At 46.2% G+C, this 23,717-nt stretch overlaps 1 protein-coding gene across 2 annotated transcripts in view; it reads right to left on the bottom strand.

Moving 5' to 3' along the window:
* Nucleotides 1-23,717, bottom strand: part of MED27 (mediator complex subunit 27) — a 193,353-nt gene that overhangs the window by 125,138 nt on the left and 44,498 nt on the right. For both annotated transcript variants that reach the window (XM_059141032.1, XM_059141031.1), the window contains exon 3: nt 3,948-4,078. In XM_059141032.1, the coding sequence (XP_058997015.1) occupies nt 3,948-4,078 (131 nt within the window). The remainder of the gene's footprint in view (nt 1-3,947; nt 4,079-23,717) is intronic.

The following is a 23,717-nucleotide window of genomic DNA, read 5'->3' as shown; positions in this document are numbered from 1 at the left end:
CCCTGCCCGTGCCTTCGTGAGCACTTTGGGATGTCATTAGGGCTTGGCACACATTACGAGGATCCCCTGCTACTTGTTTGTTCCTCTGCTTCTGCTCAGAGCTTTGTGAGAGCCAAAACTGTGTCGTATTCATCTCCAAATTCCCAGCACAGTGCACAGGACCAAACACTTGTAGGCCCTGAGTACACATTTGCTGAATACATAAGTGAATGGGGCGTACAGGCTCCGCCATTCTTCCCTCGGTGCAATGACTCTCCTCCCTGGCAACTGCCGTGGTTTTAAACGACGACCACAAACTCTTTGACAATCTTCCTTCAAAAGGGAGAGCCTCATCCCCTCCCCTTAAACATCAGACTTAGTGACTCATTTCTAACCAACAGAATGGGGTGGAACTGATGCTGTGTCTTTGGAGACTAGGTCCGAGAAAGGATCAGCTCTGCTGGGCTCCCTGCCCTGGGAGAAGTCACCTGCAAGTCATGGGAGTACTCAAGTCTCCTATGGAGAGGGACGGAGGCCTCTTGTCCACAACCAGCACCAACTTGCCTGCCGTGTGAGCAAGCCACCATGGGCAAGACCCTCAAACCTCAGTCCAACCTTCAAATGACTGCATTTCTGGCTGAGATCTGACTGCAATCTTCCGAGAGACTGAGCCAGAACCACCCAGCCGAGCCACTCTCAGATTCCTGAGCCACAAAATATGTGACAGGTGTTTACTGTTGTCAAACGACCATGCTTGGGGGTGATCTGTTATGTGGCAGTAGGTGACTGATACACAGAGTTTGGGTGTTGTTTTATAAGGGATTTCCTTAATGACAGAGTTAGTTTATGGTCATGCCGTGCTTGTAATAAAAATTTTGTAATTAGCAGTGTTCTACAGAATACATCCAGAACATGACTGATTAATATGCAAATCTAAATGTTCTGCAGATAAAATTACACTACCTTCAAGTCTAACAACTATATTCAAGAAATGTTGAGATGTGATACAGAACATTACAATACAATCCTTTTTGGAGGATGTTTCTTATTTTTAAACATTCTATTTACATAAGAAAAGTTGAGAATTATATCCATCAAAACCTTAGCAGTAGCTTTCTCTGTGTGATGGTGTTATTATGTTTTCCTTTAGTGTCACCTTTGGTTGGTTCAAGGCCTACAATATGTATTTATTACTAGTGGCCTATGTTTTAATTTAAACATTTTTTATAATTCAATTAGTCCAGCACTATGTCTTATTGGTATTTCTATTTCTGACTCTAACATAATAAGAAGCATGTAGTAGGTGCTCAAGAAAAGTGCACTGAATGTCCTTTAGCTATATACCCTTACTACTGGACAGGTCTCTGAAGGGACCGTGAACCCCAAAAGCTCAATGATGTGAAAAAGCAGCAGTCAATTTTCACAGGAAACAAGCTACTGAGTATAGGAAATCATTCCGATGTTGTATTCTTAGTACACGGCAACAACTTTTCTCTTTGACACTAAGTATTTTGAGTGATTTATTATAAATTTATAATGACAGTTGTGAACACCTCCTTTTTTTTTTTTTTTTTGGCATGAGAACAGAGTCTGTTGATTGCCTTGGTGCTTAAAATAGTTTCTAAGTGTCCTCATAATAGCACGTCACCTGTAAACAGGTTTCAAGCCAATGCAAATGAACAAATGGCGAACAGATGGACCACGAGCTGACTTTTGTCAAGAGAGAGTTAGCAACAAACACTTTCTGGCTCCAGTCTTATGGGACCATTAGAAAGTCTTTCACTTCTCGCCAAACATCTTGCCTCCGTAGACTATCCATGCAGGGAAAATGACAAGTTACAACGCCCATTAGACTTTAGAGAGCTGAAAGTTGAAGGTTCGCAGAATCACCAAGTCAACATATGAGGAACCACAGATCATGTTCCTTCAGAAGCGCCTACCAGTGAAAACTCTCACTCTGCATCACTCAAAGTGTCTGAAAAATGCGCACCTGGCCATGCAGTAGCAGAAAATCACCTTTTGGAAGCCGGTTGGTTATGTTCATCTTCTCCTGGAAGCAAATGTTAATTATGAAGAAAACCTGAAAATCATAGAAATGGTGGTGCGAGTGTCCAGGGATGAGGGAAAAGATCCCGAAGCATCCTCTGTGACTTCTCAGCTCTCTGCTGGCCTCTCTCCACCTCAAGTCATCTCCTTGGAGAGGCCTTCTTTGACCACCCAATCTAAGCACTTTCCTCAACCTCAACCTTTACTACACTATGTGTTCCTTTCTAAGCACCAATCATAACCAGAAATTATTATATTAATTTGTTAATTTATCGTTAACTAGAAATTATTATATTAATTTATTAATTTGTTGAGGGGTGCCTTTTTTTTTTTTTTTTTTTTGGTCTCTTTCCCCCTGCAAACAAAAGCTTCAGGAAGACGGGGCCGTATCTGTGTTGTTCATGACTATAACCCCACAGTCTAGGACAGTGCCTACAGATAGGAGGTACAATATTTGCTCATCAAACGGAAAATAAGTGAGATCTTCTATAAAGGCAAACAACGGAGTCTCACTGAAAACGCTCCTCTGGATGGAAATTTTAAAATGTACAGCTGATCCCTGAATGACACGGGTTGGAAGTGCAAGAATCCACGTATCTGTGATATTTTTGTCGCTACAGTACTCTAAATGTATTTTCTCTTCCTTATAATTTTCCTAATAACATTTTCTTCTTTCCAGCTTATGTTATTGTAAGAACATAACACATTTAATATACACAATACATGTTAATCGACTGTTGATGTTATTTGTAGGCTTCCAGTCACTCTTAGGCTATTAGTAGTTAAATCTGGGGGGAACCAAAAGTTATACAAGATCTTTGACTGTGCCTGTAACCCCTGCATTATTTGAGGTGTCGACTGTAGTTTGTGACTGAGGATGTAACCGAAAGGGGGTACAGTGGGAGGGCAGGACAGGACAGGGAATGTGTCTAAAGGCCCAGGCCAGCCGCTGGCAGTGCTGCCTCGCTCCGGGGAGTGTGTGCGCTCACAGAGAAGCTATCAGCAAAGACTGGTGTGTTCACACTGCCGAGTCTCACAAAGTGAGCCCTGGCCTTCACGTGCTAGGGCTTCGAGCACGAAGTAGCCCCACAGGTCACGGATAAGTCTCGTGACTATGAGTCACATAGTCACGAGAACACTACCCAGCAACGAAAAAGAACAGACAATCTAGATGAGTCTAGCAGACATTATGCTGAGCGAAAAAGAGCTGGAAACAGAAAATTATGTACTCTGCAGCTCCAGTGACATGAAGTTCAAGAACAGGTTAAAAATCAACCGTTCGAACAAGGTGGAACAGTGCTAAACCCGGGTAGGGAGGTGGCACGTGCACAGACCGGGAACATGGGGGGCCCCTCACGGGATTCTGGAAGCCATGGCCACATGGCCTCATCGGGGTCGAGCTCCACGGAGGTACCCACATGTGAAAACCATCACTGAGTTGGACGTTTCTGAACCTTACAGTGTCTCCTATCTCTACTAGGATAAAGAAGGGCTCATATTTTGCACATTTAAGAGAACGAGTGAGCCTAGCATGACTCGAATCCCAGCTCCCCCAGATTCTCTGAGTGGCCTGCAGCTTCTCAAAACGTGCCCCTGAGCTGTGTCATCGGTTAGATAAGGACAACCGCACTTGGGCTCTGCCAGCTCTGGGAGTGTGACAAGGAAATGAAGAAAAGACTATGAGGTATCTTGAAATCCTAGGTGGGAAAGTCACACAAAATATGTTAATTAGGAATCACACAATCACTGCTTCACGTAGGATCTATGCAAACGATTTTACCTGCGTGCTGGGTTTCTAATCTTAGCAGGTACCCTGGCAAAAGGAAGAGCAATTTCACAAGAAACAACTTTCCACTCCCCACAAACAAGCACCAAGAAGAGTTCACCCAGGACGAAAGAACTGTTGCAAACCCATTACTCACTGAGGCGGTAAGACAAGAGTAGTAGGCTGAGCCTTCGGCCTCCGCTTGGCGGACACTCCCATCTGGTTAGCCGAGCGCTTCAAGGACTGCTGATTCAAGAGGCCAGACGCCAGGCCTGCGTGGTACTGCAACTGCACGGGCACACAGAACAAAAGGGGAAGAAAAACACCGTTGGGTAAACGCAGGCCAAGGGGTAGGAAACTATCACTGCTTGATGTGTCTTACCCCCTTAGAATGTTTTAAATCACGGCGAATGCAGCGGCTAACATTTTGCTTCGAGGAATGTCTCTGTAAGGAGCTCCTGAGACAAACAGGAAGAGAAGAGTGGACAGGGCTGCTCGTCACAGCATTACCTGATGGTGAGGAACCGGGGAACTCCTGAACACCCAGCAGTAACCAGGAGCTCGGTTAAGATATGGAAAGAAATTTATGACATTATTTTGTGGAATAAAAAACAAAAACAGGTACACTCTAAACAGAGAAATGCTTAAAAAAGACAGTCTCTCAAACGTTAAACGTAACAGGGGCGCCTGGGTGGCCCAGTGGGTTAAGTATCCAATTCTTGGTTCCAGCTCAGGTCGTGATCTCAGGGTCGTGAGATCAAGCCCCCGTGCCCCCACGTCAGCTCCACACTCAGTGAGAAGTCTGCTTGGGATTCTCTCTCTCCCTCTCTCTGCCCCTCCCCCGACTTGCACTGTCTTTCTCTCTAATAAATAGAATAAAATCTTTAAAAAAGAAAGAAAGAAAGAAACATTAACAGCACATTCCTAAGTAGCAGAGCTTGAATAATTTTTCTTCTTTATTTTTCACTACTATTTTATATATGCTTTATATAAATGGTTTTTCAAAGCCCATGCCATTTTTTCTAAGAAGATCCACAGGGACTTCTTAAAGACAAATTAGTTCTGGGAACTCTTGCTTATAATAAAAACCACATAACTGGGAGTCTTCTGCATTAACTGGGAGCACAACCTGAAACACACCCATGGTGAGCCCCAACATTCGCTGTCTGCTGTCTTCAATGCTGAAGATACAAGTATCGGTGGTAAGGATAAGCTCCTGAGTGTATCTTACAACAAAAAGCATACAAATGGATACAGGATGGAGGAGTTCCTCTCACTCTGTGTACAGGTAAGTGGAACAACAGTGCCGGTAAAGATGCAAAATACTTTCAGTAAGCTCCAGGCCCACATCCTTTGCTTTGTTCTGGACAAACCACTGAGCTCTGAAGTCACTCAGGACACATCATTTTACCTCTCTAGACCTCCATTTCACTTTTGGAAAAGAGAAGTGACACTGCCTAATTCTAAACCCAACAGGACTTCCAAAAAAAAAAAAAAAAAATCCACCTTATTGAGTTAAAATTTACATAAAATAAAATGCATACATTGTAAGTGTACAGTTTGATGAGTTAGGATAATGTCTATACCTGTGAAACTGTCACCCCAATCAAGGTACAGACAATGAGACAATGTCCATCCCTAAAGAAAGTTCCCCGAGGTCCCAATGCAGTCAGTCTCCCTCCCCTCCCCACCCCCATCTCCTGCCATCAGGATCCTTTGTTTTAAAATACAACTCATCAGTCTCACTCTTTGCCAAGTGAGGCGCTTACATCCAATCTGACATGTGACAGTGACTGCTATCTTCCTTTTTTAATCCCATACTTTGGTATTTTAGATCTTAAGAGTTGTCATCAATCTCTCGATAATAAAATCATCCTTGAAAGGTATCCCAATTGTGAACAGATGTAAATAAAACATTCAAATGTGAAAATGCCAAGCTAAGAGTCTGGATTGAGACCATTTATAACATCCAATATGTTTCTTCTTCCCTTCTCAAATTAAGCAAGGTCCTTCAAACATTTATTTAGAATTAACTAAACATACAAATAGTAATTCACTCTTTAGCTCTGAATCAATTTCTTTTCAAAATGCTCTTTCAAGGCATAGATTTCCTTTGCAGAGTCAGCTACATTACAGTTCATGGTAATGAAACTGGTGACCACCATATCAAAGGGGCCGGGCCCTGCATGCAAAGGGTAATGATGTTCTGAGAAACAGATGGCTGACCTAAAGCCGGTGGGCTGCAAACAAACAGAGAGAGCAAGAAAACAGAACGAAATGAAATGATCTGCTTCTTGAAAGTGGTCATAAAAACGAAGATATCCAGTAACCCAGTAAGACTGAAATGTCTGTTTGGAGCATCCATATTGCTTTTTAACAGGCTCTTGATTTACTTGGTCGATCTGCTGGGGGAGCCTTACGGCTGCACAACACAAGACAAAGATGTATCACATTCATAATAAAAATGGAACTCGTCTCAGGGTGGAGGGGGGGCATAATTCGGCTCTAACAACTCATCTTAGACCAATGAATTTTGCTCAAATTTGTTTTTCTCCTACAGATTTCTTAAATGGGAAATCAATGGAAGCAAGGGACAGGACAAGTTTGAAAGACAATGTTTCAAAATGTCAGCTACTTGGGTTTCGATCTTCCCCAACAGAATTTGCAATGAGTGCAATATGCATGGGGCTTTATGGAATTAAAGGGAAAGACAGCTTGGCAGGGGTCCCCTCCTGGCTCAAGGAATCGTCTCTCCTTTTGGCTCTCCTTCTTCTTTGTATCTTATTAGGATCCATGCAAGCTCAGCCATTCCGACCCTGCTGACTCTTTGAGTGGAAGAGTCCTGCTAACTGCGCACAGTGGCAGGGTGATTTTGCCCACCTGGCATCATTTTGATCATTTGCTCAAACAAAAAAACCCAAAAGAGCAGAAATGCATGCTAGCTGCTGTCTTTTAAAGGGTGCCTTTAAAATGTCTGCCATCTTGGGCACCTTCAACAGACACTGCACCTCTAAGAGCACACGGAGAGGGACGGGCTCCTCTTTCCAGAAAAATAAAACCTGCCCTTCGACGCTGACTCACCATGATTAAGCGACATCATGTATACGTATCCGTATCCCAGTTTCCAGGAACACAGCTCCGACTGTCAAGATCTATAAGGGGCCCATTAAATATTTACCGAACCATCTTTATAATGGGAGAAAAGGTCAAAGTTAATAAAACTGACAGGCAGATCCTGTCCAACTAGATTTATACATTATTTAAGCACCAAATACTCCATTCCATGAAACACAGTTTTGATCTGAAAAGACTTGGAAAACGTTCACTCAGCCGATGGTTCTAAAACAGCAGAAGGGAGTTCAGAGCAAATCCACAAATTAACATTAAGAACATATCACTCCCCAAAATGCTGCCATAAGTTTTCAATTACAGGTTCTGTAATATTTTCTATAAAAATATATTTCAATAAACATACTTTGTTCCAAATGTCTGTGGCATGGAAACAAGTCTATTTCAAAAAGCAACTTATCAAAGTTCTAATGCGATTTTTCTATCCAAGATCATTTCTCCACTGACTAGGCAAGGATAAAATGAAAGAGAGTGAGAAGGAAAACAATCTATTCTTTCAACTTCCACCTCACAAGGTTGGGGAATGGGAATGTTGGTGTGGAGAGTATTATTTACTGGTAAACTGCCATTCCCTGCTAATAGTGATTTCAGTGTTCTTTGGATTTAGAGAGCATTGCTCTCAGCTGCAATTTTGCTATTATGGTCAACTTCCCATTTTCTATGATTGACCTAGGACTTTTCGGTCAGTTCTCAACCTGTAGCCCTTTCTTGCTTTTTTTTTTTTTTTTTTTTTAAGATTTTATCTATTTACTTGACAGACAGAGATCACAAGCAGGCAGAGAGGCAGGCAGAGAGAGAGAGAGAGAGAGAGAGAGGAGGAAGCAGGCTCCCTGCAGAGCATAGAGCCCCATGTGGGGCCCGATCCCAGGATCCTGGGATCATGACCTGAGCTGAAGGCAGAGGCTTAGCCCACTGAGCCACCCAGGTGTCCCCCTGTAGCCCTTTCTAATCAATTACATCTACTAATTACCTCTATACCTGGAACATCTCAACAACTCATAATGAGCTGCAAAACACCTCTCAGAATTTGGAAAACTTTGATTTGTTGGCTATTTTCTTTAAAGTAACACTGTTTGGGCACCTGGGTGGCTCAGACAGTTAAGCATCTGCTGCCGAAGTCTGCTTCTTTCTCTCCCTCTCCCCCTTACCCCGCCCCCCGCTCATGCTCGCTCTTTCTCTCTCTCAAATAAAATCTTTTTTTTTTTTTAGATTTTATTTACTTATTTGACAGAAAGAGAAATCACAAGTAGGCAGAGAAGCAGGCAGGCAGAGAGAAGGGGGAAGCAGGCTCCCCGCTGAGCAGAGAGCCTGATGCGGGGCTCGATCCCAGGACCCTGAGATCATGACCTGAGCCAAAGGGAGAGGTTTAACTCACTGAGCCACCCAGGCGCCCCTAAATAAATAAAATCGTAAAAATAATAATAATATTAATAAAGTATATTGTTCTGATAATATTAAACCAGCAAAAGTGCCAAGGCTTAGAAGATAAGGTCACCATAAAGGCTCCAGGGCAGACCGACAAGTCCTGTAACCAGCATCCTCTTTGAAGGTGTGCGACTGGCCTCAGCCAGTAACAAGGGCTGTGTGAGCTTACAAACACCTCACTTCCCTCTCGACAGAACACGCGCTGCATCTTCTCCTCGAGCTCCGAAGCTTCACTCCTCCGGTTTCTAAAGGAGTTACCTGGGTATCTGGCTTCACAATAAAATGATGAAAAGATGTCCCCATAATTTCACACAATAAGCTCAACAACGCTTTGCACCCAACAGGCTCATTCTTTACAGAATCTGCTTTGAAAGAAGTCCCAATTTCTGAGGCCTAAATTCACTTAGCTTTAATGGTTCAAATTACAAATAACAACACATACTGGAAGGAAATATTATTGAAGTATTGAATTATTATAGTATTGAAATATTATAAAAAACACGATTCAAATGCAAAGTTTCTTTCCTCTATCTTGGGTTCAGAGAGTCGGATGAGCAAAATGTCCTCTGGTCGGCTCCCGCCCTGCTGTCTTCCACCCTGTACTGAATGTTCCTCTCTGCTCCAAAGCAGAGGATAATGTCCGGTAACGGACAGACGTTTGAGGGGCAAAGAGGAGAGTCACCACACCCATCACATTCAATATACTAATTAAGCCAGTGGCATTCAATTTGGTCTAGCACATAAAAGCTGAAATGTTTGCTAAAACCTCCCTGGGGTTCGCGGTACACAGCATCTATCCATTCCCAAGATTATCCTATCTGTGCCATATGGCCTGAATCCTGCTTTAAGAAAACCTGACATTCAAAATTCTCAAAATTCCTAAGCCAGGTCAGGCAAGGGTTGATTCTTCCCGCTGTGAAAATCATGATCTCCTTTTCCAAGATTCACCAAATGCTTCTTTTGGGGGAGGGAGGTTGTGAAAACAAACAAACAAACACGAAGCAAAAATACAACTCTCCTAACCTTAAGACAGAGTTCACTTTATTTTTAAAAATCAATTTATGTATAATTTTATGCAAGTTTTTAAGAATACTGGCAAGATTTACTGGTACCTCCAGTAACTAAACCCTTTGGGTGAGGAGTGAGACAGAACTAAGTTAAACAAACTCTGGCTGGCTTAGCCGAGGGGCCCATGGGAGGGACGAAGAGCTCAAGAGGCCACAGTGCCCCACCACCTCCTCCCCCAGTCCCTCCAGGCCAGTCTCCCTTCTCTGAGCACAGAGCTTTTGCCCGTCACTGGGACTTGGCAGCCAGGAAAGGCAGCCTTGTGTTATTTCTTGGTCCAGGAATGAAGCTAAGCTAGCCACCTGGGGAGACATTTCTGGAGGGTGCAGACCTTGTTATTGATTACTCTGCATTCACAACAGCATCAGGCTATTGCACTGCATACAGGAGAAGCTAATGAATTTGTCAACTGGTACGTGGACTGGCAGATCAGTGAAACGCTACGGCCTGGCCTGGCCTGTCACTGTAGCCAATATAGAGAACACAATGGCCCCAACAGACAGTCCTCTTAAGGCTGGGCACTTACAGAAGCAACACACTGCTTTGCAGGGGCTCACTGACAGCGCAGAACCACAAAGAACCCCTCTTTCCTCTTATTCCAACTGCCCAAAATAGTGAGTATGTCTAAACCTCTGTAGGGGCTTGAGTTCAGGCAAAGGCATCTTTATGACCTCAAATCATAGTACTCTAATGTCAGAGGAGGCGCTTAGGGGCACCAACCTCCACCCACCTCCCATCCCCATTTTATAGGAGAGGAAACTCAGGCCTTAGAGAAGTCATTGGCCCAAGGTGACAGACACCCGAAGGGGGAGGGAAGCCGTTAGGATTCATTTCCCTGGCCTTTCTCTAGGAGGGAGGGCGTGGGGCGGCGGGGGCTAAGTGTGCCACATCTTTCCACCTGGAGGACCTGACATGTGCTACCTCTTCTGGCAGGAGAGCGCGGTGCCTCTTCCCAGACAGGGAACTGAGAGCGTGTTCTGGGAGAACGGTATTAGCTGGCATCCCTGACATCGGCTCACTTGTTTGCTCCCTTCACTCGGACCCCTCTTAGGGACCATGATGTCACAGGTTCTTCCCTTCTACTGACTCCGCTCATGTCTCAAGCAGGGAGTATGGGAAAGTTCTAAATTCTATCATCTTAGGGCTTTAGTATCATTCATGGTTAAAAACCATGGAGAAAAGAAATCAAGAAATTGTAGAAACCTCAATACTGTCCAAAAATCTAAATTCTAGACTCAGCAATAACACATTTAACCTTCCTGGCATCTCTGCTACTTACTGTTCTTTGATGGGGCAATGGTGCTACTGCCTAACAGGTTTGTATAAATTCTCTTACTGGATGGGAGAGTCCACACGTATAATCTGTTTTTATTCAGGGATTCTCTTTGAGAACATGTGTAATACATCATGAGAGCAATAAGCACGGACATCAGCCACAGAGCATCACGTCCCCTGCAAATCCCCGACCTAAACAGCCAGCACCGGTCGGCACGAGAGTGTGCTGAAAATCCGTCTCAGATGCAATGGAACACACCAAAGCTCACACCCCTGATCTCAAGACAATGTGACACGGGGATCGAGTCACAGCCTCTACAGCGGGGACACGCGGGTGCGGCAGGGTGGGTGGGGGTGCGGGCCACTGGGACCCTCAGGCAATCCCCGTTTCCCCTAGACCGTTAACCTAGAACCAGGGTTTGTGCAAAACCAGGAACGCTTCATCCCCACTTTGAGTTGCAAGACCTTTGTCCCTCATTATTGAAATATATTTTGTTTCCAGCTAATGAGAAAAAAACACGTATTACGACAAAGCGCTGATTCTTCTTTTGAACATAACTCTGAGCACAGAAACAAGCAAGCCTGACTGTTATTATCTGTGCCAAGGAAAACAGCTACAGAAAAATACCATAAATCTAATTGTTTTGCTTGGGGTTTTATCCAAATATTAGATAATGGTATTAGCTTCTTTCCTCCTTTTAACTCCTAACGCTTCTTTCAAATAGCCAATATTTTTAAAAAAAAAGAAAGAAAAGAAAAGAAAAACAACCTTAGATTTGAGCCTTTATGGGTAAATGATCTTTTTACTTGGTCAAAACAGCATCAATAAACCATAAGAAGGAAGCCTCCAATTTATCTGCCTATTTGTCCTCTACTGGGAAGCAGGGTTTCAGGCCTTTCAATTACTAGGACAGCAGGACCCATCAGGGCTGCACTGCTGCCGACTGCAGCGTCATTTACATGCCAAAGGCCATTTGGGTTTCTTTCCTCCTGTGCATGAACCCTCAACTGTCCCAACCTCACAAAATGTCAGAGAAGCGAACAGAGAGGATGTGTAGCAGCCTTTTACTTTCTGAAATCTCTGTAACGCTTAGGGTCGTTTAGATTGGTGCTGCTGGTGCGTCCAGGTCTCGCACCTTTATTAACAGGCCTCTGCCCGCAACTGCCGTTTACCCTACAGCTGTGTGCGCGCTATCGCACTTCGGAGATGCCAGCCAGTGGCAAGAGATGTCACTCACCCATCTGAGCGGAGTCCCTAACGAAGCAGGCTGTGAAAGTGGCTAAAAATGGAGGAAAGCACCAGCCAGGGGCTCCCGGTAAAGGAAGAGAGTAAGAACACAGAAGAAAGCCACGAGGGAGCGAGGGCGAGGGCACCCTGGAATCCGTGCCTCCCTGTCTCTGCTCCTCCCCTCGCACTTCACACCAGGCCCTCAACCTTGCTGCCCGGCGTGCTCCTAGACAGCAGCGCACAGGGTCATAAAGGAAGAGCGCGCTGGAGGCTCACCTGACCGCTTACGATGCGGGCAGGAACTGGAAACAGGATCCAGGCAAATGAGACAACGTGTCAACGAGAGAATGCTCACAGTTCATCGAGCACGGAGACAGTGAGTGAGAACACGCCCTCTGAAGAGGGAGGGCCACGTGGAGCCGTGCCGTCTTGTTCACCTGGCCTCCCGCGAGAGGACAAAGTCCATGGCGGATGGGTCATCGCGTCCTGTCTCCCAGCGAAGCTTGAACCAGCCCAGAACAATTACCCCTTTACCCACCATCTACTCAGCAAACACAGAATGTGTGCTTGACCCTGTTACGACTAAGACAGAAGCGGCAGGGAGGAATGACATATCCCGGAATTACCTCTATGCTTGCAGCAGAAAGGCTGGACGCCGGTCTCTAAATGCACACCCACGGCCTGGCACGGAAGTCGAAAAGAGGAGGCTGGGCTGTGTCTAAGACCCTCTGCCACTGAAATTCTATGACGTTATAAATATTTCTCTTAAGAAAATGCAGTTCTGAACCTGACTTCCTAATGTAAAAATCAATGCTAGTGAAATTTAAATATATTTATGAAGCGGGAGCACGTCCCCAGTCACCAAAAGTCTCCAATGGGGGCAGTGAGCGAGGGGGTGGGGAAGAGGCTGTCTACGCGATCAGCTGGAACCGAGCGCAGGGCAGAGGCCTGACGAGCATGGGACATGTACAGACACACCAAAATACCTTGTTTGTTCTTCCCAAAGCATTGGGGGGGCACGGGGGGGGGGACTGAATAGTCCCAGGTAACACACGTATCCCCGGGTGTTTCCCTTCCTTGCCCCCCTCTAAAAGAGGGGGAATGGTTTCAACTGAGAAATAGTAAAATGGAAACCACCAGATCACAAAACCAGACACTGAATGCTCAGTTGGCACTCACGGATTCCAGTCAAGAAGCCACTAAAGATGATTTTTTTAAATGACTGATCCGATAAATATAAAATTATGATTAGATCATGATTAGATTCTTATCAAACCTCTCTCTTGGGCCGTAAAAGATGGTCCCTCTGTGCCTTCCAGTCAGATCAGGTTTAACTGGAGCGCAACTCTATCATCTGCCCACGTCCCCACGTGCCGTTTTCGCTCCCAGCACGGCTTTCCTTCCCGTCTCCTGCAGCCCGCGCCAGCTTCCTCCGCTGTCCACCGGGGAGGGATCGGGTCAGACTTCCCTCCAGCCCTGGCGCGCCTGGCATATGAACTAGGGAGAGGTAGGGAAGAGGGAACAGTAGTACAGAGAAAGGGCAGAGAAAACTTGGGAGGAGAAGGGAAATAGGGAGCCACGTGATCACGGACTTGAGGATCTAGAACTCTGGTGTCGGACACAGTGAAATGAGCGCGAGGCACGAGGCGGAGGAGCCGCAGTCGGAGGCTGAAGCACGCCTGAAACGTGCCAAAGCCTGAAGCACGGTGACCAGCACATCCGTGGGATGGTCACAAGGGACAACACCCAGAAACTCTCGAACAATGCCGGAATGACTGACTTTTTTCCGAAAACAGTAGAATCATCATCTTTTCATCAAATACTGTCACCCCAAACATGTCAGATAATAAACTGGTAAGTGCGACAGCAAACAGGGAGGAAATGCACCCTACAGGCTGCTCCGAATGAGTAGCTGTGTAGAGGAGGAACCCCAACCCAATTGTTACACAGTGGAGGAGAACCATCACACTGCGGGTGCCCCTTGGCCGACTCTGAGTAAAACTCACTACAATCCAGGACAACCGTACGAGGCCTGCAGAGACGCAATAAGCACTCTAAATGAAAAGCAACCCAGAGGGGTAGTTGCGAAGCCCTTTCTAATATACTGTGCAAACTGTTCTTTTTCATCTACACATGAACCCAAATGCCCAGAAAGTTGGCTCAACCTCAGTGCATTCAACCATCAAGTTAGAGAGTATTTCTAACACAACCCACAAAGTACTCAGCACTAGAAGACCGAAGTCTCTTCTCCAGACTCCCAGGACTTGTCTCCTTCTTTATAGGACTGCTGAAGGTTTTTGTTGGTTTATGTTCTGGCTGTGACAGTCTACAAGTACTGAAAGTAGAAGAAAGTAGGAGAAGTATCAGAAGAGGCAAAGCAGAGGTCAGCCTAAGTGGCAGCAGAATTTTCCTACGATAAATATAGGACTGTAATTTTTTTTGTTTGGAATTTTAAAACCCTAAATCATACTTACCAACAGTGGTTATGTTTATGGTTTATGATGAATAACGGGTTAGAGCGAGTTTTCTACCGATCAGTGTGACCAAGGCATGACTTCTACTTCTTGTTAATCTAATGAAGAACGCAGGTACGCAGTTCCACAGTCTGGATATAACCCAGCAGGCCCTGCACTGAAGTGTGTGGCTGGGGATGAGCTGCTCAACTTTCCAGAATTTCTGTTCTTTCTCTTCTATTACTGGGGATAATGGTGCTACTCATTACTTACTACCTGATTCCGCTAGAAACAGCCTGTGGTTTCACTGGGGCAAAACTACACTCAGTGAGGGTTAAATACACGAAAGTGTTGAGCAAAATGACGGCACAAAATACACACTCAGTAAAGGCTAACTCTGAGTACGGCGCCTAACAGGCCGAGATGCTGAGCATTAACAATCAGACTGAGCATCACAGTGGTCGAGCCAATGGCTGGAAGGCACTGCTGACCAAAAAAACCCCAAAACACCTTGGAGGAGCTGGACCAGCGAAAACCAGGCCTATTTCGGGGTGGATCTGGGGAAGGGGCGTGTACAGGGACAGCGAACGAGAAGGCTAGAGCCCCTGCTCTGATGTGCAAGTTACTTACGACCATGATGTTTGAGGACCTATTCAAACGTGCCAAATTCTGCTGTCAAGAGCAAAGCAAGCAACCAGACGCATCAGCAGCACCGAGCCGGGAATGGCCAAGAAGGAATGTTAACGACACTTCCACCACAACCATATCCATCCAGAAGAAGATCTCAGATGTGGGAAGGAGCTTTTTGGGGGACCAGGGGTAAGAATGTAAGAAAAGGCAACCGATGCCATATCCAGTGTTTTATTTTCATCCACGATGCTCAAATAAATAGGCTGCCTTTCCCTTAAGGACCTGGCATGCAGGGACCTGAGAAGAGCTGAAGCTTGCTCGAGCCAGTCCAGAAGCCTTCCTAAAACACCTTTTATAGGGCTGATCGCTGTACATTACAGTATTTTTTGCATATATCTATCTTTACTCTTTTTCTCAACTGTAAGAATCAAGAGAGCCGGAACAGTCTCATCAGCACCAGTAAGAGGCAGGGTCAGGACTGGAATCCAGACAGCCCGGCTCCAGGGTCCCTGCTGTCACTACTCCGCCATACGACACTCCAGAATTTCAGCTGTTCTCAGGAAGTATTTTTTAAACAAATGAATATATAATTAGCATGAGAAGAGATCTGAACTCAATGTCAAAGTACGGTAGGAATTTGGATTCTGAATCTTGCACAAGGTCCCCACTGAGAGGGAAGATGACAGGGTTCTCCTGCCTCCCCTACTCCCCAGCTCAGCCTTTTGAGGCTGCAACGAGCAGTCCTACTCAGTTCATCAAGGTTTGCCGTGCGGCCTCATGGGAAGTGGAGGAAACTGGAACTGTGTCCACGGCCAGGCCTCCGGACAGCAGGAAGTGCTCCGACAGTCCCCAGTCCTTCTCCCCCTGCCGCTGGTGACTTCTGAGGCCCTGGCTGCTTGCTGCCGCTTCCGACTCTGACCGCAGACCACCGCTCCACACGCCCTCACTCATGGCCAGGCCTTGGCCTGCTGCTGCATGAGTGAGTGTGCAAACCCGTGTGTACACACCTTTTCACACACTTAGTGCCTGCTGGTGTCTCAAACAGGAGAAAGAGAGGACAGGACAAGAATCTGCCAGTATAGAGCATCATTTCTCCCCTCAGCATAGAAATGTATAGCAAGTTCTTAAAGTCAAAAGCTTTCTCGCCAACATAGGCACCAAAACCCCTGTGACAGCAAAAACTGACGTGAACTGATGGGAGTCTATGTAAATCTTAATTTATCTCACTTAGTGTGAAAAGTCTAACATTTTGCTACACAGTATTTGATTATAGGGTACTGCCCCAGACCCTGCTGGAGAAATTAATGTAAAATGTGGTATATGAACCATAGTGCCTTTCAGTAATCCAAAATATTCTAAAATCCAAAATACATTCTGATCCCAAGAGCTCTGGAACAGGAGCTGGGGACCCGTGCTGTGCGGCAGAACGCAGGGTACTGGGCACAGCGCCCGTGCCAGCCTGTATTTCAAAACTGCTGGCGGCCTCTGACTTAGGCACCCATCTCTGATCTAAGTGGCCACAGCCAGTCTCCAGGGACACAGGGCAACAGAGCGAGACAGCCCACCTCACCGGAATTCCGCTGCCGCCGCCACTCCGGCCAGCTTCCTTTCCGAGAACACCCACGCTCACTCCTGTCTTAGGGCCCCTTTCACTCACTGTCCTCTCTACCCGGGACACTCTTCACACTCTCTTCCCTGGTCTTTGGGTGCCTGACTTCTCGTGCACGTCTCAACCTGCCCTTTCCCCTTCTCACAGAGCCTTCTCTGGCCCTCTCAACGACCGGAGCCTCCGAGCTCTCGCTCGCACACCGTGGTGTTTTATCTTAATCATAGTAGGAAACCTGAGCACGCGTTTTACACATATTGTCCTTTTCTTTGTTTAGTGTGTATCTCCCCAGCCTCACGGCCACTCCTACCCCCATCCCACACCAGAACGTAACCGCTCCATTAGGACACAGGCCGTGGCTACCTTAGTCACTATTACAGCTCCAACACCTAGAACGGTGCTTGGCACCGAATTGTAAATAATTACTTGCTGAATAAATAAGAAAGCATTCGGACAACGCCTGCAGGCACTGCGGGCCCTGTTCACAGCCAGACCCAGACGCCCTGCCTAAACGAATTAAAAATCCATATTACTCCCAAATGGTATGAATTTTTCACATCTTCTGTGGACTTTATTTGGTAGACTCCTGGGGGAGAGGTGTCGCTGAAGGTTCTAAGCAGGGAGTGGTACAATCAAAGGGCACTACAGCCTTCAAGTCATTTTTCAAAGCACAGCCAGAGATCATCTGCATCAGAACCATCTGTAGCAAGCTGGCCAAAAACACAGATCGCAGGCTCCGGCCTCAGAGCGGCGGGATCTGCACCTCTGCCCAGGCACCCTGGAATCAGCACCGGAAGAAGCAAGGCCGGCAGCATGAACGCACTCCGTACGCGTCTTAGAGTCACAGTACAATCCTGGAAATGCCTGTGACTCACTGATTGATTCTGCAAGTCTTCTCCGCCGGGGAACCAGCAAGAACACAGTACAGAGGGAAGCCTCAGGCAGGTCACAGCTGGCTAATGCGAGGCCGCAGCCCTCGTCGGGACACCACACAGACTGGGGTTTGCGACACGGAGGCGGTGTGCTTCCACTGCTCAAGAGGCCCCCATCTCTGCAACTCCCATGGGAGACCTGGCTGTTCCACGCGCATATCGTTGAAGAGCGGTGGGAAGGGCAGCCCAGGGACAAACAGCAGACTCGGAGGGAGCTTTAGAATGCTGGTGCCCTGTTCTAGCATTCGGCTACCCCTGATTAGGCAAATACAGAACATGCAGTGCAGGAGTCTGCAAACAGTTAAATTTTCAATCTTTATAAAAAAGAAAATCCATCAGGTTTGATTGATAAGTGTACTTTTTAAAACTAAGAGTAAAAAAGTGAAGATTGGCAACATTTTTCGCCATATAATTTGCTTTCTTTGCCTTTTTCCACAGCACTGCACATAAATCAAAGAAGTGTTAAAGAGGCCCATATATCACCAACTGGCATTTCAAAACTATTTACCAAGTCTTTAACAGACACAGGCCAGAGTTGGGAAAAAACCAGGACCAGGGAGGTAGAAATTAAAGGGAGAAAATTAACTCAAACACTGACAGAGAGTTAATTAAGTTTACAAATAACTCTCCAATGAGCAAATTATGATATTTAATAAGAACAGGGCTACAAAACATGGAGGGTTGTGGGAAGGAAGACAAGCCAACAGAGTTTTCCAAACAAGAATAATGTATATTTGAACAAGCTGCCTTTCTATGATTAAGCACAGAAATCTGGAACAAGGCAGGGGAAATGATGTTTTAATAAGGTATGAAACAGGCTTGTGAGCTGCATTCTGCATTAGCCTTGCAAAAGGAGAAAAAAAAGAAAGAAAAGAAGATGGGGAGGGTTGGTCCGAAGGCTGCAGGTCAAGGTACACAGGCTTGCCTGTGTGCACCGCTGCGGAAGGGGACACAGAGGCCAAGAGAGGCAGATTCCAATGGGCTGCATTTCCTACACAGAAAATACGAGGCTCTCTTAAAGGCAGAACACTTAAATCCGTGGCTTAGGTCCTAGTTTTCAAGGACAGGAAGAGATGTGACAAGGCTTTACCTGTCTCCCTTCATCAGCTCAGGTTGCTAGAACAAAATACTGGACTGTCCACGTGCCTGACTCAACAAACATTTCTTTCTCACACTTCTGGAAGTCCGAGATCCGGGCGCGGGCAGATTCTCGGTAAGGGCTCTCCCGCTGCCTTCACATGGCCACCACCTCACTGTGTGCCCACATGACCTGCTCTTCGCAGGCCCCCAGAAAGAGCGCTGGTTTCTCTTCCTCTTCTTGCAAGGACACTAATCTTATTATGGGAGACTTACCCTCAAGACCTCAGCTAACCTAATTACCTCCCAAAGACCCCCACCTCCTGATACAATCACACTGGGTTAGGGACTTCGATGAAGGAAATTTGGGGGGGGACACGAACGTTCTATCTGTAACACTGTGCATCTGCTCAAGAGACACAAGGCTGGTGAGCATCTGGTCAGCCACTTACCACTGCTCCCAGAAGTAGGGGGTCTGCACTGGCTCCAGAGTCACCCGCCCTCCTTGCCGGGGCAGCATCACTGTCGGGCTCTCTCCTGTCCCAGCACAAGGATAATGGCTCTGATTCTAACGGAGTGGCTGCTTCTTTGAAAAGTTCAGCTTTTAACACTGCCATCTCCCACCAGGTCCTCCCGCCCTCAACCATACACTCCAGAAAAGCTAACTGCTAACAGCCGTAATAACAAGAGAGCTCCGCTGAGAAAGAGGTTTCAAAGCCAGCTTGTACGTAAAAGAGGGAAAAAAAGGTCAGTCTTTTCTTCTCAAGAACTCGGCATTTTATCATTTCTCCCTCCTGCTACATAATGAAATATTAGCATCAGATGGATCTTCTTAGAAAGCATACTAGGGACCAAGAGACACATTACTCTATTTCAAGCCAGCAATGTGCAAATGTCTGCACAAATTTCTTAGAATCATACCATGAAAAGGAGACCTTCCTGGAAAATACAAGCCCATTACATCAAAAAGTACTTTTTAAAAATACGTTACGATGTTATCAAAGTAAAGCAAAAATGTATATAGAACAGGAGCCAGGGACACCTGGGTGGCTGAGTCAGTTAAGCATCTGCCTTTGGCTCAGGTCATGATCCCAGGGTCCTGGAATCGAGTCCCACACTGGACTCCTTGCTCAGCACAGCCTGCTTCTCCCTCTGCCAGCGCTCCCCCGCCTGTGTGCTCACACGCGTGCTCCTGCACTCTCTCTGACAAATAAATAAAATCTTTTTAAAAAATAAAAATAGAATAAAATAAGACAGGAGTCAGAGGTCTTCATGTGGAACATGGTAGAATGAAGTCATGTTCACCCTCACTCCCTCCCCAAACCACTAAAATGACAGCAAAGGAATAAACATGGGGTGTCGGCCCACAACGACAAAGCAAGCAGGGAGGAGACAGGAGCAGGAAGAGGCTGACCCTGTTTCAGAAGACAAGAAGCCAATGGGCCAGCACTAGCTCAGCAGAGAGAAGGATGCTGAAAACTCAACCAGCAGGGGGAAGGGGTGGCAGGAGGGTCGAAGAAGTCAGCAAAAAAACAGCCGAACTGGAATGCAGAATCCCCAAAGGCCAAGCATGCACAGGCACCCCGTCCGGTGGACGGTCCGTGTGGGGCGGGAATGAAACAGGTCGATTGGCCAAGTCTCTTCTAAACAGCCAAATGGCTGCTCCCATCAGAAGTCAGGAGGGGTACGCTCAGGAGAGGCTGACCTAGAGAGGCTCGGGGCTCACGGACAGCCACAAACCACAAATCAGGCGGAAAGTCTACACTTTGAACAGCAAGCCAGCGCCCCAACCCAAGCCCTCGCAAAAAAGGAAAGACAATCCTAGTACACTACGGGGCTCAGCTGCGAGCACTGTGGACTCATAATCTGATAAAAACTGAGTATCAGTTAAAGCAAACTGATGGACAGAAGGTGGGATATGAGAGTTAAATCACTATCTTCCATGCTGGGGTGCATAGATAACGTCTAAAATAGCAGCCCAAGCTACTTATTTAGAACAACGTCAGCAAGCATCCAAAGTAAGAGCTACAAAGAGTTGTAAGGAGCTTCCCCCCAGGGAATGGCATGTGGAACGGTGGGCTAATGCTTATGTTCTCGGTCTTATAGGATTACTTACTCATCTTTTTGTATTCCTTTGATGAACATAAAAATCATACTGGGGGATAAAATAGAGCCTCCAAGTTAAGCAGGTCCTGAAAACGTGAGCCCCTCCACACTACAAAATGTATGTCACTGCCTGGGGACTATTAGTTTCCTAGAGTAACACTTAATTTTATTACAAGTTTTACTGCGACAGTTAAAGGTTTTACAATAGCAGATGCCTGCCCTCCCACACATCAATTAATTTGCAGATTCACTCAGGTTGTAGAAATAATGAGGTGTGGAAAGTGCTGCCATCAGAAGCTGGAAGCGTTGGGCGAGGTCCTGAGCCGGGGCCGCCCGCCAGAGTAGCCTTCCCTCCGGCTGTGCTCGCCCACCCTGAGCCTGAAGGACCCACCCCTGCCCCCCAGCGCCCACCCACCCCCTGCTTCAAATTCAGACCAAGAACAACATGGCAACCACCTTGAGAAATGGAAGACAAGGGAAAGATTCTAGAGGCATGCGAGGGAGTGAGAGACCAACCATGCCTCATGAAACAGAATCATGGTTTTTAGGCTCCTTTTTATAGGTTCTTGTTTGGTGTTTACCAAGAAAGTAAACTTTTCAAAAAAGTTTACTTTTTGATGTGGCACTCTGAATTCAACTTTGGACTGTAAATTTGGCAAAACCACCTATCAAGCCCACACATTTGATTTTTTCCTACTTTCTGAAAGAGCTGAGCCGAAGTAACCAATGTTGTTTCAAAACACAGGGGTTGAAAATAGTTACACCGCTTCTGGCTCTGCCAAGGAACTGTCTTCCTTCTCATTTTCACTTAAATCCTTTTTTTTAATGACCTAGACGAGAAGATGAAGAAGACGACACTTTTTCATTTTCACCTATGCAAATAGCATTTGGTCCAGAACAAGTTCTCAGCTGCAGAGCTGAACTCCTGGCAGAGCGGACAGGTCTCCGGAGGCAGAGCTCCCCCAGGAGGGGCGCTGCCCCCCATCACTGTGGTCGGTTCTCCGGCTTCCCCTCTGTCTCTCAGAGACGGCCCTTTTCCACCCCGTCTCCCTCCTGGCCTCGCAGGTCCTGTCCCTAAGCCTCGCGGGGAGGCCAGTCTCCTCCGGGGAACAGACTGGCACTGCACCCCACGCTGAGCCTTCTTTCTAGTCTGTGATCAACTGTCTGAGTGTGAAGAAGCCTTTCAAAAGGCTTCCTGCTTTGAGAATTCGCCTTTCCAACAAATGCAATAGGCGTCTCCAGCAGGCTGACAGGTAGCAACAAGAACACATTTTCTTCTTCCTCACAACCGATCCAGACTAGAAGTGGACGATCCCTCAAATATCATTCATTCCCCACCAGCCAAAAGCAGTCTCCTCATGGTGTGTGTCTCTCTAAACATGTCACTCTATTAAGAATGCCCATCAGAGCCTCTGGATTTCGAGGACAATAATTTTCTTCACACGCTTAGGAAAGCAATCCAAAGTTCCCCTGACATTTTCTGACCCAGCATTGTCTGTAAAGGGCGCAGGTTAACAATGTTTAAGAAAAGATCACATACAATATATAAATCATGAAGACTCCTGGGACATTGTTTGGTCCGGGCCTTCAAATTCAATATCCTATCTCCATGAAAAGAGATCGCTTCCCTTTTCACTTGCGCACCATACTGGGCTCAAAAAGCACCCTTAAAATGCCAACAAAGGCATTTTTGGATCTACAATCATTTGACATTTTTTCTAAGAAAATTTAAATTTGAAAAAACTTGGGTAAATTTAGAGTCTTATGAAGTACCACCCACCTCCCCTTCCACTCCCCTAAAAAGGGCAAAAAAATTCATCATCAAAGGTTACCCTCCGTCGAATGTCATCAGAGCGTGGCATTTCAGCACATACATTTGTGTATATAAATCCCCAACTGTTCTGAGAGCTCTGCCATCGCTGGCGTAACCAGATGAGTTAATAATGGAACGGCGGCCTTCCTAAGCTCTTTCCTATTTCCTCCTCATGTCAGTAGAGCTCAGATCCGTAGTGCTCTGCCTAAGGCTCTGGATCCCAGCCGGCAGAAAAGCGAGAGGAAGACACCTTCCTTCCTTCCCCACCAACTTCCCTCCCTCCTCAAGAACCCAAGGACGTTCATAACTTGGCCATTAAAAATACACTATTTTTATTTCGGAAGTTCAACCATAACACATTCCATTCTTTAAAAATTTTATGGCATCCACACTTTCAATTTGAGATTTTTCATTCATGCTAGGTGAGCCTCTTATGTTCTACATTAAATGCAAGGCGTGTGTGATCAGCACTATTAATAATATAACAGCGCCAATCTCCGAAGCAGCAACACAAGGCCGACGCACAGCCCTGTATGAATAGACGTGGAACCGTGAGTGCCACCGCAATCTTTATTAAATATACAGGAATAAAGAATGTGACTTCCTGCCCAGCCCCTCCCTAGCTCAAGAATCAGGAGGTATTTTTCCCTTCTTCCCCAAAGGCATAACATATCATTCGCTCTCATAAATATAAACACATGCGAAATAGAAAACAAGTGATCACCTTTATTAGATACCAGGTAGAAGGGAACAGGGAGTCTGAAAGTACACATGGACAAATCAACATGATAAATTCATCAAAAAGCATCAGACTCAAGGACTTTAGGTCACTGAGGTCACCTATTCTGATTAGAACAGTAAAACAAACTCTGGTTCTCACTCCCCCAAGAGCTGGTTTCCTGACAAAGCCTGCCCTTTCCTTTGACGCCATCACAGTGCTCTGTCCGAGGGTGCAACTTGAGAGACGTTCTCTAGAGAGGTCTGCAGAAGCAGCACAAGGTGCACCTCGCTTCCAGGTCTGAAACGTGCCTAAAAATGAGCACGGGATGAGCACTGAATCTCCAAATGACAGCTTGGGCTCTTGTCATGTTACCGTAAAGACACTTAACGGCACGCCCTCCTTGTCACCTCTCCTGTCCCAGTCACCTTAGGGATGGCTGGTTCCTCCTCCCGCACACGGCGGATTCA

Source organism: Mustela lutreola, chromosome 12 (assembly GCF_030435805.1).
Source record: "Mustela lutreola isolate mMusLut2 chromosome 12, mMusLut2.pri, whole genome shotgun sequence".
Taxonomy (NCBI): domain Eukaryota; kingdom Metazoa; phylum Chordata; class Mammalia; order Carnivora; family Mustelidae; genus Mustela; species Mustela lutreola.
This window is presented reverse-complemented; position numbering and strand designations above follow the sequence as displayed.